At 36.8% G+C, this 14,952-nt stretch overlaps 1 protein-coding gene across 1 annotated transcript in view; it reads right to left on the minus strand.

Annotated features, from left to right (window-relative positions):
• PSMD1 (proteasome 26S subunit, non-ATPase 1) overlaps window positions 1–14,952 on the minus strand; it is an 89,243-nt gene that overhangs the window by 51,285 nt on the left and 23,006 nt on the right. Inside the window, exons 10-17 of the mRNA XM_082690749.1 lie at window positions 14,252–14,380; window positions 12,411–12,499; window positions 11,420–11,498; window positions 10,554–10,727; window positions 8,815–8,926; window positions 8,083–8,279; window positions 7,033–7,128; window positions 5,952–6,016 (exon numbers count right to left, since the gene is read on the minus strand). Of these exons, the coding sequence (XP_082546875.1) occupies window positions 5,952–6,016; window positions 7,033–7,128; window positions 8,083–8,279; window positions 8,815–8,926; window positions 10,554–10,727; window positions 11,420–11,498; window positions 12,411–12,499; window positions 14,252–14,380 (941 nt within the window). The remainder of the gene's footprint in view (window positions 1–5,951; window positions 6,017–7,032; window positions 7,129–8,082; window positions 8,280–8,814; window positions 8,927–10,553; window positions 10,728–11,419; window positions 11,499–12,410; window positions 12,500–14,251; window positions 14,381–14,952) is intronic.

The raw sequence follows: 14,952 nt of genomic DNA on the forward strand, positions 1-14,952 counted from the left end.
AGCATACCTAAAATTCATTTTGTTCTTTGGAGAACAAGTACAAACTGGAAACACAGGATCTTGATACAGGAACCTAAACTTTAATGACCCCATAATGACCCCAACACTTGGCTAAACTTCTGGCACATTTTTTATTCACCCTTTCCTAATTTCACTGTACACTGCTAGATCTGGGAATAAATCCAAACTGTATCACCAGCTAACTGCCTAAATTTATGGAAGATTCTTAATTTCTCTGGGCCTCAGTTTTCTCAGCTACACGGGGTTCTTATGAAATGAGTACAGGCGGGCAGTCTGTATTGGTAGCCAATTCTAGTTACATCTGATATTTTATTGTCACGCTACTGCCATAAATGGTGAACAAAATTAGTCTGAAGGGTTCTGCAGTGAAGACAACCCACATCTTAGCTTTTCCTTTTCAGGCTGACCCATTCTTATGTCTCAGCCTATTGCTCTAGGGCTGTCCCTCTCCAGGTTAAGTTTAAGAAAATTACTTCAAGAAATGTGTTGGCTATGGAGAAACTCAGCATAAGTGAACCAGGTATATAGTCTCCAAACGGCAGAATCCTTTCCTAGAACATAGTTAGAACATAGACCTTATGGGCTCTGTATCATCTGCCAGAAAGAGTATACCTTACAAATTTAATCCCGAAATCTCAAAGCTTTAGGCACAGAAATCCCCCCAGCAGTCTAAGATTTTTCAGCAGCATGTTCTAGATTCATTTCACCGTGGCAAAAATGTTTTTTAACTTAATTCTCAATATTTCTCTTATATATTATTAACAAATGACACAAAATTTTCAGTAGAAAGAAACACTGAAAATACTGTACTCCCTGGACTACCTGAGAGTAAAGAAGATAACAGACATGAGAACTGTTAGTTTCCCACAAGACAATTTCATCTAAGTTGAAGTACAAATACATGTTTACCCACATGTTTTCAGTATTCACGTCCAATAAGTAGACTTAAAAAGAAGATTTAAAAAGTCATGGTTCAACAGACATTTCTGCAAAGAAGACATCCAAGTGGCCAACAGACAAATGAAAAAGTGCTCAACATCACTTAGCATCAGGGAAATACAAATCAAAATCATAGTGAGATATCCGCTTCACACCAGTCAGAATGGCTAAAATTTGCAAGTCAGGAAATGGCAGATGTTGACAAGGATTCAGAGAAAGGGGAACCCTCCTACACTATTGGTGGGAATGCAAGCTGGTGCAGCCACTCTAGAAAACAGTATGGAGGTTCCTCAAAGTTGAAAATAGCCAGCAATCACACTACTGAGTATTTACCCTAATGATACAAATGTAGTGATCCGAAGGGGCACATGCACCCCAATGTTTATAACAGCAATGCCCACAATAGCCAAACTGTGCAAAGAGCCTAGATGTCCATCAACAGATGAATGGATAAAGAAGATGTGGTACACATATAGCACGGAATACTATGCAGCCATCCAAAAACCCGAAATTTTTTCATTTACAACGACATAAATGGAACTGGAGGGTATGATGCTTAGCGAAATAAGTCAATCAGAGAAAGACAATTATCATATGATCTCTCTGATATGAGGAATTTGAAAAGCAGGCCAGGGGGGTTCGGCAGGGGAGGGAAAAAAAATGAAACGAGATGGGACTGGGGAGGGAGACAAACCGTAAGAGACTCTTAATCTCAAGAAACAAAATGAAGATTGCTGGGGGGTAGGGAGGGAGAGAAAGGGTGGCTGCATTACGGACACTGGGGAGGGTATGTGATTTGGCGAGTGCTGTAAATTGTGTAAGGCTGATGATTCACAGACCTATACCCCTGAAGCAAATAATATATGTTAATAAAAATATATATATTATGGTTCAAGAAGGTCAAATGTCTGCAGTTATTTTAAAAGTAATATGTATGGGGCACCTGGGTGGCTCAGTTGGTTAAAGCCTCTGCCTTTGGCTCAGGTCATGATCCCAGGGTCCTGGGATCGAGCCCGAGCAGAGAGCCCGCACCTCCTCTCTCTGTGCCTGGCTCTCTGCCTACTTGTGAGCTCTGTCTGTCAACTAAATAAATAAAATCTTAAAAAAAAAAAAAAAAGTAATATGTAACATCTAAAAGGGAAGAAATGGTAAAATGGAGCACATTCTAAAAAAGTAAATGACAGTGCATCAGAGAACATTTACTGTTCTTAAGAGATAGGACAGAAACTTTACAAATATTAAAGGTAATGAGAAAATTTGAGAATAAAAATGTTCTATGAGAGTTGCTTAGAAAAACAGTATTCTGATGGAAAGGCATGTTGTAGAAAGCATTGGTCTATAATGACATCTGTTTTGAATTTCAGTTGTACCATTTAGTCCTATGACAATGAGAAATTTTATTAACTATTTTGGAATTCAATTTCCTTCTTCTTCTTCTTCTTCTTCTTTTTTTTTTTTTCAATTTCCTTCTTTTTTAAAAAAAATATTTCTAAGCTTCTTCCACCTTTAAAAATTCTCAGTCGCAGGAAACAGCACTAATCTAAAATTTTGAGAATTTGGTTTCAATTGCAATTCCTAAGTTGATTACATTTAATTTTTTTCATCTAGAAATCTATAACTTTCAGACAAAATCATGCCTAAAGTCCAGTTTCTTCTACTTATAAAGAGTCATATTATGAAAAACAGAACTCAGAATGGTCCCTTAGCAATAGCAAGCATATAAACCACTCATTAGCTGGATCTCACTAGTCTAGGTAGTAAAAAAAAAAAAAAAAAAAAAAAAAAAAATCTAAACAAAGCCTTTAGATTTTTAAGCAGCTCATTGGAGACATCTGCTGCCAAAACTGGGAATTCAGCATGAGTGTGAGCTACAGGAAACGCAAAGGCAGAATTGAATGTTAATTGGAGAACAAAACGCTGTCAGGTTAAAAAGGGAAGAAAAAGTTTTCAAAAAACTCAGCTTCCTCTGTAGCAGAATATATACATCATGCCACTGATATATAGTATATGAAATATAAAATCACCAAGAGGAATTAGTAACTGACAATATAGAAGCAAAACAAAGGAAGAGACCATCATGAGTAGGACTATTTACACAAACCAACAGTTACTAAAGGTACCCCTAGAGAAATATACTTTCCAGATCAAGATTATCTAGTTCTCTGGTAAGAATTAAAACAAAAAACCCTCTCTGGATAGCAATAAAACTCCACACCCCCGCCAACAGCACTCCCATCCTTGGATCTAAACTCCAGAGCAAAATCAGCGAAAGACTAGGGTCACCGTTTGGCTAAAATAATACACCAAAAAATGGACAGGGAGAAAACAGAACTATCCAACTTCTACTTTTACTTACTCCCCCGCCCCTTAGGAGAATGATATTTGGACCAGAAAGGTAAAAAGTAATGTTGTAAAGCTTGATCAAAATGAAAAACAGGGGGCGCCTGGGTGGCTCAGTGGGTTAAGCCGCTGCCTTCAGCTCAGGTCATGATCTCAGGGTCCTGGGATCGAGTCCCGCATCGGGCTCTCTAATCAGCAGGAAGCCTGCTTCCTCCTCTCTCTCTCTCTGCCTGCCTCTCTGCCTACTTGTGATCTCTCTCTGTCAAATATATAAATAAAATCTTAAAAAAAAAAAAAGAAAAGAAAAACAGGTTGGGGCACCCAGGTGGCAGTTGGTTAAGCTGCCGACTCTTAGTTTTGGCTCAGCTGTGATCTCAGGGTCAATGGATCAAGCCCTGCATCAGGCTCTCCCCACCCCACCACAGGCTCTGCTTCAGATTCTCTGTCTTTGCCCCTCCTGCTTATGCTTTCTCTCTCTCTCAAATAAAGAAATACAATTTTTAAAAAAAATGTATAACAGGTACAAAGACTGGCTGGCTTAAATGAGTTCAGCTCTGTAAACTAAATGAATCACCTCCCTGAAAGAGAACTTGTGGTTGTCGTTATGGAACTACTGCTGACAAATCTGAGAAAAAAGAGAGAATGGCAAAGGTACAAAAAGACTACAAGTGGCTAAATAGTCTATGTTCAAAAACAGTAGGAGGGGGGTACCTGGGTGGCTCAGTGGGTCAAGCCACTGCCTTCGGCTTGGGTCATGATCTCAGGGTCCTGGGATCGAGCCCTACGTCGAGCTCTCTGCCCAGCGGGGAGTCCGTGTCCCCCCTCTCTCTCTGCCTGCCTCTCTGCCTGCTTGTGATCTCTATCTCTCTGTGTCAAATAAATAAATAAAATCTTAAAAACAAACAAACAAACAAACAAAACAAAACAGTAAGAGGACTCAAGAAACTAAGTGTGGAGTCTATTGCAGATCTTTAAAAAAAATGTGCAACAGCTTACGGAACATAGGTTTTGTCATACCTTAGAAAAAGAATCAATGATATGATACTTCTATGGATTACAAAAGCAATAATAACCAACTAATCACTTATCTTATTTTAGAGGTATCAGACTAGTAGATCTGTGTAAATACTGTCTTTAGAATTAGTGAAGGCTCTTTAGTGTCTTTGTGAACAAGATGAACAAATGAGGTTTAGAGAACAACACAATGAAGGAGCCAATTGGCATGTGGCTGAACAGCCTTATTCAACAAAACCGGTGTAAGGAGAAACCTGATTACCATATCATATAGGTCTGTACTTCACTGTTTTATTCAAAATTTTTATCCACAGAAGAGTAAAATATCTTACAGCCTATCTGGTAACTTCTTGATAAATGGAGTAACTTCCTATCTAAGATGTTACGAAGAAGTTCCTGTAGCCAGTTCACAATGGATGTTCAATCTTTGTTGGACTGTATTATGACCTTTAAACAAAGTCCACTCCCAGGAATGTGGGAGACAATCTACCCCAGAGATTAAAAGGACATGAGTGAGACTCATCTAACATGTACTTTGGGAACTTATTTTTTTGTATAATTCCATCACAAATGAGCTACAATAAGCAGTGTCCAAATAGAGCTAAAGGAAGTACTTTTAATTTGCCTTTGCTAGATTGTAATATAAAGTATCTTAACCAGAAGAAACAATGGTACTTAAGATTGGAGATAAGCAGACAGTAAGAGCTGCAAGAAGTACTACTGCATCTGCCACCACTATTAGAGTTACCACTACTGTCATACGCTTAAATAACACTTAGTGCCAGAGGCTGTTCTAAGGGCTTTAGGTATTAATTCAGTTACTCATCCAAAAACACACTTCTTTTTTTTTCCCCCAAGATTTATTTACTTGAGAGAGAGAGAAGAGAAAGAGCACAAGCAGGGGGAAGGGTAGTAGAAGAGGGAGAAGAGGGAGAAGCAGACGCCCTGCTAAGCAGGGAGCCCTACTCAATCCCAGGCACCCCCAAAACATACTTCTTAAATAGGTACTATTGTTACACCCATTTTACAGATGAGAAATTGGAGGCTCAAAAAGGCTAACAAGCCCAAAGTCACTCAGCTTGAAGTGGCAGAGCCAGGATTCAATCAGAGCAAACTGGTTTCAGAGTACGTCCTCTTAATCACAACTATCCTGGGCCAAGGGGATCTCCAAATCGCAAGTCCAAAATTGTTTTCTTAAATCTACAAAACTTTCACCCTTCTGCATTGAAACAAAGCTTATTACCTCTTATTCTCATTAAAGAGCTTCAAGAACTCTACAACCCTATGTTAGATACAAGATCCATTTGAATTACCAATGTGTATGGAAAGAGGAGTACTAAACATGCTATTTGGATTTAAAAATTTAAGCAAACACAGGGAATGTTATGAAACAGACAAACAAAAAAACCCAACCCAGAAATAACAGTTATTTCACTACTTTTCAAATAGGTTCTTGGACTCTCAAGACACACTTGCTTCTTTTTCAGATCAACAATACTAATCTTATTGTTAAATGGTCTTCACTCTAAACCTAGATATATCCCTCAGATATTTAGTTTCTGTTTAGTTACTATTTAAAAAAAAAAAAAAAAAAAAAAAAAGGACTATAAAGAGAACCAGAAGTTAGAAATTATTACCTGAACAGGATGAACCCAAGTGATTCTACCGCTGCCCTCCGGACATCATCATTGACATCACTTACCTAGGAAAAATTTTAAAGGATGATTACATTATACCATACATTCCATTACTAGAATTAACTTATATGAGAGGCTCATATCATTCAAATGTAAATCAGACCTCATTAATATTAGAATGTCTTCCCTCAACTTGGGAAAGACTCATCTGAAATACCCTATTTCAGGACGTGGAAGCCCTTTAAGCTTGGTGAAGTTTAAGAACCAGGGCTACTTCTAAAGATTATTTCTGCCTTTTGCAGGCTACACTGAAAATCTAACCATTCCTTCAGTGTTGTTTTAAAAAAAAAAGTATGTTCTAAATTCAAGCAAAACACAAACATCCACCATTTACAACATACCACATGCTGTACTGATAAAAAACTAAATTAATAATAAATACTATGAGAGGTGTGTATCTCTGGGAATAAGATAGTAATAGTTCTAAACCTTTCCTGCATGGGAAGGTGACCTGAGATTTACCTTCTCCTGGAACCAAGATGGTAGAAACCTACTAAGTTAAGACATATGTACAGTGTCCGTTTCATTACCAGGCAACACTATTGTTCATAAACTCTACCTGGGTTGGGAGGACTAGGAATGGGAAAAGCCTGTTGGAAAACATGGGCATTGGCTTTCCTGTGCAAGGTAGCTCTTGTAATAGGGTATGTTCCATAGAGATACCTGGAAGCTAAATTCATAGGCTATAAAAAGAAGTGGTTTTTATTGTTCATTAGGTTTCCCTCTCCTAGGGTAGCTGCACATACTCATGTGGTCTTGTCCCTTAGAAATGAGGATGCCCTTTGGAGCTGGTTTTCAGAAGTTGCCCGTGAATGATATTAAGGACTTCTATTTGTACTGACATACTGTTTTTCTGTTCTATACTTGGCGCTTAGGTTATAGCTGATTTTGTGCAGTGAGTGAGAATCTGAACCTGACATCACTCATGCTAGTCATGCAGTGTGGGTGCTGCAGCAGCCCAGACATTTACTGTCCATCTGCAAACTGTCCTTTCTACCTCTACTCGAGGAAGAGTACTTACAGCAACGTGGAGCAGGCGTCGAATAGCTTTGTTGTTACCCGAGCCACAGTAAGCCATGGCTACAGTGTACATTCCAGATCGTCGAAGAATTGGGTCCTAAGAAGAATAATCTATATCAATCAACAAATTGTCATTTCAAACAGTGACTTCTACAGTCTAACTGGCACAGCTACATCTACCAGGAGAGTTGATTTTAGGCAAGAAATGAGAAGAATGATTTTGGGGTTGGTAATTTTCTAAATGAATGTGGAAATACAAACTCTTAAATACAGGAGGAATTAACTCCTTTTAATTCCCAACTCTATGTAATGTGCCTGTACTGCCTTACATTGACTAGAAGTATCAACTCAAGTCCAATACCAACACTAACTACCTTCTCATACTCAGCTTCCATTTATTAAACAAGTAAGAAGCTTGCTTCTAATTCTACATTGTAACTTGCTTACTTCATTCTTGAGGGCTGAGGGGAGCAGATATGGCATCTGAGAGCTGAGCAAAATAATGAGCAGTTTTGTCACTTAACTTTTAACAGCGACTCTTTTCACCAGACTATAGTGGACAGCATTAGCTACCACTGACTACCCACCACACACAATACCACTATCCAAATAAAATAAAACAAAATGCAATGAAAAAAACTCACCCAGATAAATAAGTATCGAAACTGGCACTGGTTTTTGATGAAAAAACGAGGTAAACTTTATATCTTATTAAAGGGTTATTAAGTAATTCCAAAAATATTATTTCTAAAAGCAATCAACTTGTAAATTTCTAAAGAACTTCTTTGGATCTGCTTATCTGAAAATTACCGATCTGAAGTCTTAATTTAAAATTCTCAAATTAGTCCTATTAACTTGTTCTAATCAGTGCTCTCCTTTCCTACGTTCCATTAGGCTTTATATATATTACATAGAGTATTATCAACATGTATAGCTAGGTGTTCTGATGGGAACAGAGATAATTTCTAATGAGAGTGCTTCTCTAAATGCTGGTGATAAACAGGGTGTGATGAACTACAGGGAGAAAAGGATAAACAATGTATCATCTCACCTTATCCCGGCACAGAGATTCAATGAGAGCATCAGCTTCCTCCATCCTCCCATACATTACTAATGCTATGCCAACTGCAAGACCACGCAGAATCTTCTCATGTTGAGTTTCTTGTGCATAACCGACCATGTCCTCAATAGCCTGGGCATTTTTAGAGCCCAACATAACCAAACCTAGGGCCAGGCCAGCTGCTTCACCTAGTGAGTAAAAAGTAAACATTAAAAAATAAAAATTATGTATCTAAAATCAATGAAAGATAGCTTACTGGAAGCGGCACTTATTATCATCACATATCAAAACAGCCATTAATTCTGGTAGCATTTTTTTCAAACCATTTGATAAAAAGCACATCCACATATTTATAGCTATTTTCCTTTTAAATCTTGATAGATTACCTCATTGAATCCTACAACGATTTCAAAGGAAACATAATGACATTATTCTACATTACCACCATGCAGTATAGATAGCTCTGAGACTCAAGTATCAAATAGGTCACTCTAATAAATTTCTATTTGCAAAAGTCAGTTATATAGACAGATACACAGGATATGTCATTTAAAAAATCTATGTATCACAAAACCTATTTTTATGAATTTGACAAACAGGGCAAAATCCATTCCCTTCTACAAGTAATCTATTAGATTTTTAAGAGGCTACAAAATATAAATAGAAAATAAATAAAGTTATATTAGTTAATCCTAGTTTCTTGCTCTGGAAAGAATCACTTACCTGTCACAGCATCATCTTGATAAAGGTTTGTTTTTAGCAAATCATACACATCCTGGCGCGCAGTCCCCATGGCAGCCAAACCAAGGCCCAGACTGCCACCATGTCGAACAATCTAGGGAAAAAGCATGGGCTCTGTTGATTCAGAACACTGTACTTAAAAGTCCAAGCTTTTATTCTGATTTAAAAATATATTGATATTAAACACGCAGAGCAGCTGACCTAGTAAGAATGAGCAAAGTATTTGTGAACCAGCTAGCCAGTGGTAACCTCGGCAATTTCAGTTTCAAAAGAATGATGCTTGCTGATACAAAATAATAATAAGTTGAGAAATGAATGAAAGTACGAAAGTGGAGGGAGAAGGTACAGCTCTCTTTCAGTAAGTTTACATGAGAAGGGGAGAAATATGATAACTAAGAGGGAGAAGCAAGGGTCAAAGAAAGATATTTTTTAGGACAGGTGAGACCTGAATATACTTACGGGCTGAGGAGAAGGAGCCTGAAGAGAGGAGAAAAGGTTATCTAACAGACCATCATTGTAAGGAAGTGGGAAAAAATGGGGTCAAGGGCAAAAGTAGGTCTTTATTTCAAGAGGGACACTTTAGCAGTCATGTGTCATTTTTGAGTGCACAGTCTCCATTTATAGGTAACAGTACCCCAATCTTGCTCGGAATATACTCCTCTCCCATTGGTTAGTCTTGGTGGGATTGCCATTTAATAAGCACCCACCTTCCCCTACCCAAACTGTGGGATTGTGACCCAAAACAGACTACTCAGATGCTCTTTCACTAAAATTTTAATCTTTCCTTAGTGAAGTGACCCAAAAACATTTCAAGTTCATTCATCCTGACAGTAGGGCCCTAGAGAGATGATTCATTAGTTCCTGTTATCTAGATCCCTATAACTGTCCTGGCTCTTAACTTTTGCAAGAATTGGTTTATCTGCTCTTCCTTTAATTATATAAGCTACTTTTGATAAACTCCTTGTTTGAAGTTAATCAGTGGAAGTTTCTATTGCTGGCAACCACAGGAGCTTTGTCTCATAAGAACAGCTGTACCTGAGACCAGAGGAAATGAGGCAAGATATAAATAAATGTACATAGTATTTGTGGATGAGGAGCTTATTAGGTAAGACAGATGATCCTACTGGCCTCAATCTTTTCACTGAAATCAAAGGACGAAGTTGTCTGGCTTACTTACCTACTCTCCTAATAGCCTTCTAAAGAAGAGTCTACTCTAACATAAAAGCTAAAGTCTAAAATCAAAATTCTATTTCAAGGTTCTGTAAAGTAAGAACAAGTTGCTTAGTAAGTTTTTTTCCAAAGAATTACATTTAAAAAATATAAAATAGCAAATAATAAAGAATTCTGGTTCCTGAGAGAGTTAGGCACTTCACTGGGACTTAGTTTCCTATAAAATAACAAAATTAGACTAAATGATTACTACGGTCACTTTCAGTTAAAATATTCCAAGACTCTTAAATGTGGAAATACAATACCTATTTTACAAATATATGGTACTTTATTATTCTGTTTGTCACATACAAGGTTTAAAGGACTGAGAAGCACAATTTTAGTTTAGAGAGAAAGAAAGACAATAACCTTAAAAAAAATAATTCCTTAAGAATAGTTCTATTTTTGGAATTTCAAAATCCTACAAAATTTCTATTCACTAAAATATCTTGGCAAGTATGTTTTCCTGGACTCTTAAGTAACAGAAATTAGTTTTTCAATCAAATACTTACATCATTGCTGGCATTCTTAAGCTGGTTAAGCAGATAGTCAATTATATCACCACCATGATTGGCATGAATGAGACCTAATGCATAGAGACCTCCACCTTCCTGATAGGCTGATCCTGGAGAGGTGTCCTTCGGAAGATAGGTTGCCATTAACTGTAATGCTTCTTTCTCATGACCCTGTAAATTTGAACCACAACAAAAGTGTAAGAGAAAGTGAGAGTAAAAAATATGTATTTTCTATGACTATTGTCTTCTTTCTAGAAAATTCACTTTCTAAAAGAGGAGGAAATGGGTGTCTCCTCTAGATAACTTTGTAACTCAAATAAGAGGAGAGTTTTAAAAGACCCAATCACATCTTTGTTAGAAACAAGTGCTTTAATTTTTCCCTTTCTTTTATAACATTTCTCCAAATTAACCTTAGACTATACAAATAACTTATTTCAATTCATACTTTGAGAAATGTCATCTTCATAGGAAAAGGATTTCCACCTTCTACTAAAAACAAACACATAGGGGGATGCCTGGGTGGCTCAGTCCGTTAAGCATCTGCCTTCAGCTCAGATCATGTTCCAGGGACCTGGGATCAAGTTCTACATCAGGCTCTCCGCTCAGCAGGGAGCCTGCTACTCCCTCTGTCTGCTATTTCCCCTGCTTCTGTGTGCTCTCTCTCTGATAAATAAATAAACAAAATATTTTTAAAAAACAAAAACTAAAAACAAAACATAGGTATTTTAATTTATTTACTTTATTCTTTCCTATAAGAGGATTAATCTGATTTAACAAAATGTACTTATGAATGATTTACAGTAAACTTTTATTTTTTTGACTCCAGAAATACTGCTTCTGTTATACTGATCAGTATATATTACCTTATGAATTACACCCAGACTGGCTGTCGCTGTAAATTTTGCCCAGTTAGTGGCCCTGGCCAACCATTCCAAGTTATCTCTGTAAGAAAAAGAAAATTCAGCAATACTATTGAAATGAATTCCATAAAGCTTTTTTTATAACACTAAAGTCAAAGCATTAAAATTTTACCTTGAACTATTATAAATCATTTTACTTCATGGAGCTCAAGTTACTGCGGATTCTATTTTACCTCCTAAGTTCTTAGTATTCTGGACTTTAAAAAATGCATGATATGTAATTTCATTATGAACAAAAGCAGAATTATATTAATATATTTCATGCAAAAGCCTATAACTTAAGCTCACTAATAAAGGTAACTGATTTTAACTTAAAAAAAACAGACATACACAATAAAAAATGTATAGGGGAGCCTGGATGGCTCAGTCAGTTGAGTGTCCGACTCCTGATTTTGTCCCAGGTCATGATCTCAGGGTTGTGGGACTGAGCCCTGCACTGGGCTCTGTGCTCAACAGGGAGTCTGTTAGGTATTCCCTTTCTCTCCCCATCTCCTCTTGCCCCACTTGTGCACATGGCACGCGTACTCTCTCTCTTTAAAATAGTAAGTAAATACATCTCTGGAAAAAAAAATGTATAAAATAACAAAAATAGAATTTAAAATTCAGGACAGGGGTGCCTGGGTGGCTCAGTGGGTTAAAGTCTCTGTCTTCAGCTCCCAGTCATGATCCCAGGGTTCTGGGATCGAGCCCCACATCGGCCTCTCTGCTTAGTGGGAAGCCTGCTTCCCCCTCTCTTTTTCTGCCTGCCTCTCTGCCTACTTGTGATCTCTGTCAGTCAAATAAATAAATAAAATCTTAAAAAAAAAAATAAATAAATAAAATAAAATTCAGGACAAGTAGGCAAGGGAAGCTCTGCACATCCATGTAACAATGTCAACAGAGTCTCTATTAAAGATGAGTGTAAACCAAAGTGGAAACCTTCCAGTATATTTACCTAAGAAACTGGTCACTGGTAGTCCCACAGTGCATAAAAGAGTTTGCTATAACGGTTGCTGTATGACACACAGAATTCCGTACTGCATCCTACAAAAACAAATAGGTTTTTATCATGACAAAGTATTTATATATATGCAAAGTTGCATGGAGACATATAACCAGAGACCCTGCTTTGTGAAGAAAATATTAATAAACTGAACTGATATTTAAACCATGAATCTTGGATGTTTCTAAATAAAGATTAAATAGGTAGTTTATAAAAACAATCAAGTCAGAGTCTTATCTGTGGTCTTAACTTAAGATCAGTATATTTTAGGCAGAAATTTAGGTAGATTTTCTGTTTTTGAATAGTTTAATTTGCCATTTTTCTTCAGCATCTTTTCTATAGGTCTCCAAGGTATTAGGGTAACCTGAAGAGCAGTGCCCCACCTCTCCTCGCTCTGCACTTCTGGCAGTCACCAAAATGATTTTATTTTTAATAAAACTATATTATAAAACTATAACAAATAATTGTTAGAAAAACACATTGTGCAATTCTGTGTCCATTTGCCATTTGTAATTATTAGAAGTTTGAGAAGTATGATTTCATGTTTTATGCAAACACTGACGTAATGAAATAATATACAGCTACAAATAATACACAGCTACAAAAGAAAAGGGTACTGGGTAGTTAAGGTAGAAGGCAGGAAAATGAAGATTTTTCATACTATAAATCTTTTCATATTAAAACATTTTTTGTAATTGTTAGGATCAATATCTCAACAAAGGTTATAAAAATATCAAGGTAAGAACCTCTGCACTCAAGGAATTTGCAGTTCAATGGGAAAAAAGACACATAAACAAACTATATTAATGTTCTGACCGTGCCATCTGTCCAAGTGCTACATATATGTATTTAAATAAAAAGGCAGCTAAAAATATGAAAATAAAACAAACACCACTAAACTTCCCAAGGAAGGTGAATACAAAAACAGGAGCTCAATAGATATTAATTCCCTCTCTTCTCAACAAATTCAAGGGTTTCTCCCTTCGTTGTATTTTTTAAAAGTTATTTTCTTGATCAAAATAAAATGCAACAAAGTATTCAATAAGAAATAAGTAATTAGGGGGCGCCTGGGTGGCTCAGCGGGTTAGAGCCTCTGCCTTCGGCTCAGGTCATGATCCCAGGGTCCTGGGATTGAGCCCCGCATTGGGCTCTCTGCTCGGCAGGGAGCTTGCTTCCCTTCCTCTCTCTCTGTGTGTGCCCCTCTTGCCTACTTGTGATCTCTATCAAATAAATAAATAAAATCTTAACTAAAAAAAAGGAAAGAAGTAATTAGGGGTGCCTGGGGTGGCTCAATGGGTTAAGCCTCTGCCTTTGACTCAGGTCATGATCCCAGGGTCCTGGGATCGAGCCCCGAATTGGGCTCTCTGCTCAGCAGGGAGCTTGCTTCCCTTCCTCTCTCTCTGTGTGTGCCTCTCTGCCTACTTGTGATCTCTGTCTATCAAATAAATAAATAAAATTAAAAAAAAAAAAAAGAAAGAAAGAAGTAATTAGGGGCACCTGGGTGGCTCAATGGGTTAAGCCTCTGCCTTTGGCTCACGTCATGATCTCAGGGTCATGGGACTGAGCCCCACGTCAGGCTCTCTGCTCAGTACCCTCTCTCTTTGCTGCCTCTCTGTCTACTTGTGATCCCTCTATCTCTGTGTCAAATAAAAAACTAAAATATAAAACAAAAAAAGAAAACTTAAAAAAATTGATCACATTTTTAAAAAAATAAGTAATTTAAAAAATTGTATTAATATTCAACAAAGAAATAAATACAAGAAGAAAGCCTCTGTTATAGATGAATTTCTTACCTTTGTGTTTTTTAGAATCATGAGATCTGTGTTATTATTTCGTATTAAGAACTGTAGATGTAACTCAATAGCCATTTCACCACTTAAAATTTTAATCATTTTCAAAGTTTGGTCCTTGGGCTCTGGACTCTGCCAAAATAAATAAACAAACAAGAACGAAAATTCATATATTACTAAAATCCACTAAGCCAACTGTATTTTAACAGCCCTAGACCAGTGAAATTCACAGTCCATACACACACCAAAACTTATATTTTAATAGTAGGATCTAGAAAACTCATACATCATTTATTTGAGAGAAAGAATGATTTATTTCTTTAATAGCTATCACTGAGATATGATACCAGTTTGACGGAAGAATGCAATTCATTCTGAACAAGTTTCCAATATAAAACATTTTAATATTAAAAAAAATCAAAATATAAAGTAACTGATTACTGATGATACACAAGAAAAACAAACTCATAGTTATACAGAACAAACTCATAGTTAAGACAAGAAACTCCCTACTACAAACTAGAAAATCAAAAGCATTTTTAATCAACACATATATATGATCTCATGAAATAACAAGCCATCCAAGTAAAGAATAGTTTACATACCTGATAATCAAAAATCAAAAGTCTTGCTAGAGGAACATTTATATCCACGAGACTACTAATACCCCCTTCTTCCATTCACTATGAATATTAAAAACAACA

This window comes from Mustela nivalis (genome assembly GCF_964662115.1).
Source record: "Mustela nivalis genome assembly, chromosome: 11".
Taxonomy (NCBI): Eukaryota; Metazoa; Chordata; class Mammalia; order Carnivora; family Mustelidae; genus Mustela; species Mustela nivalis.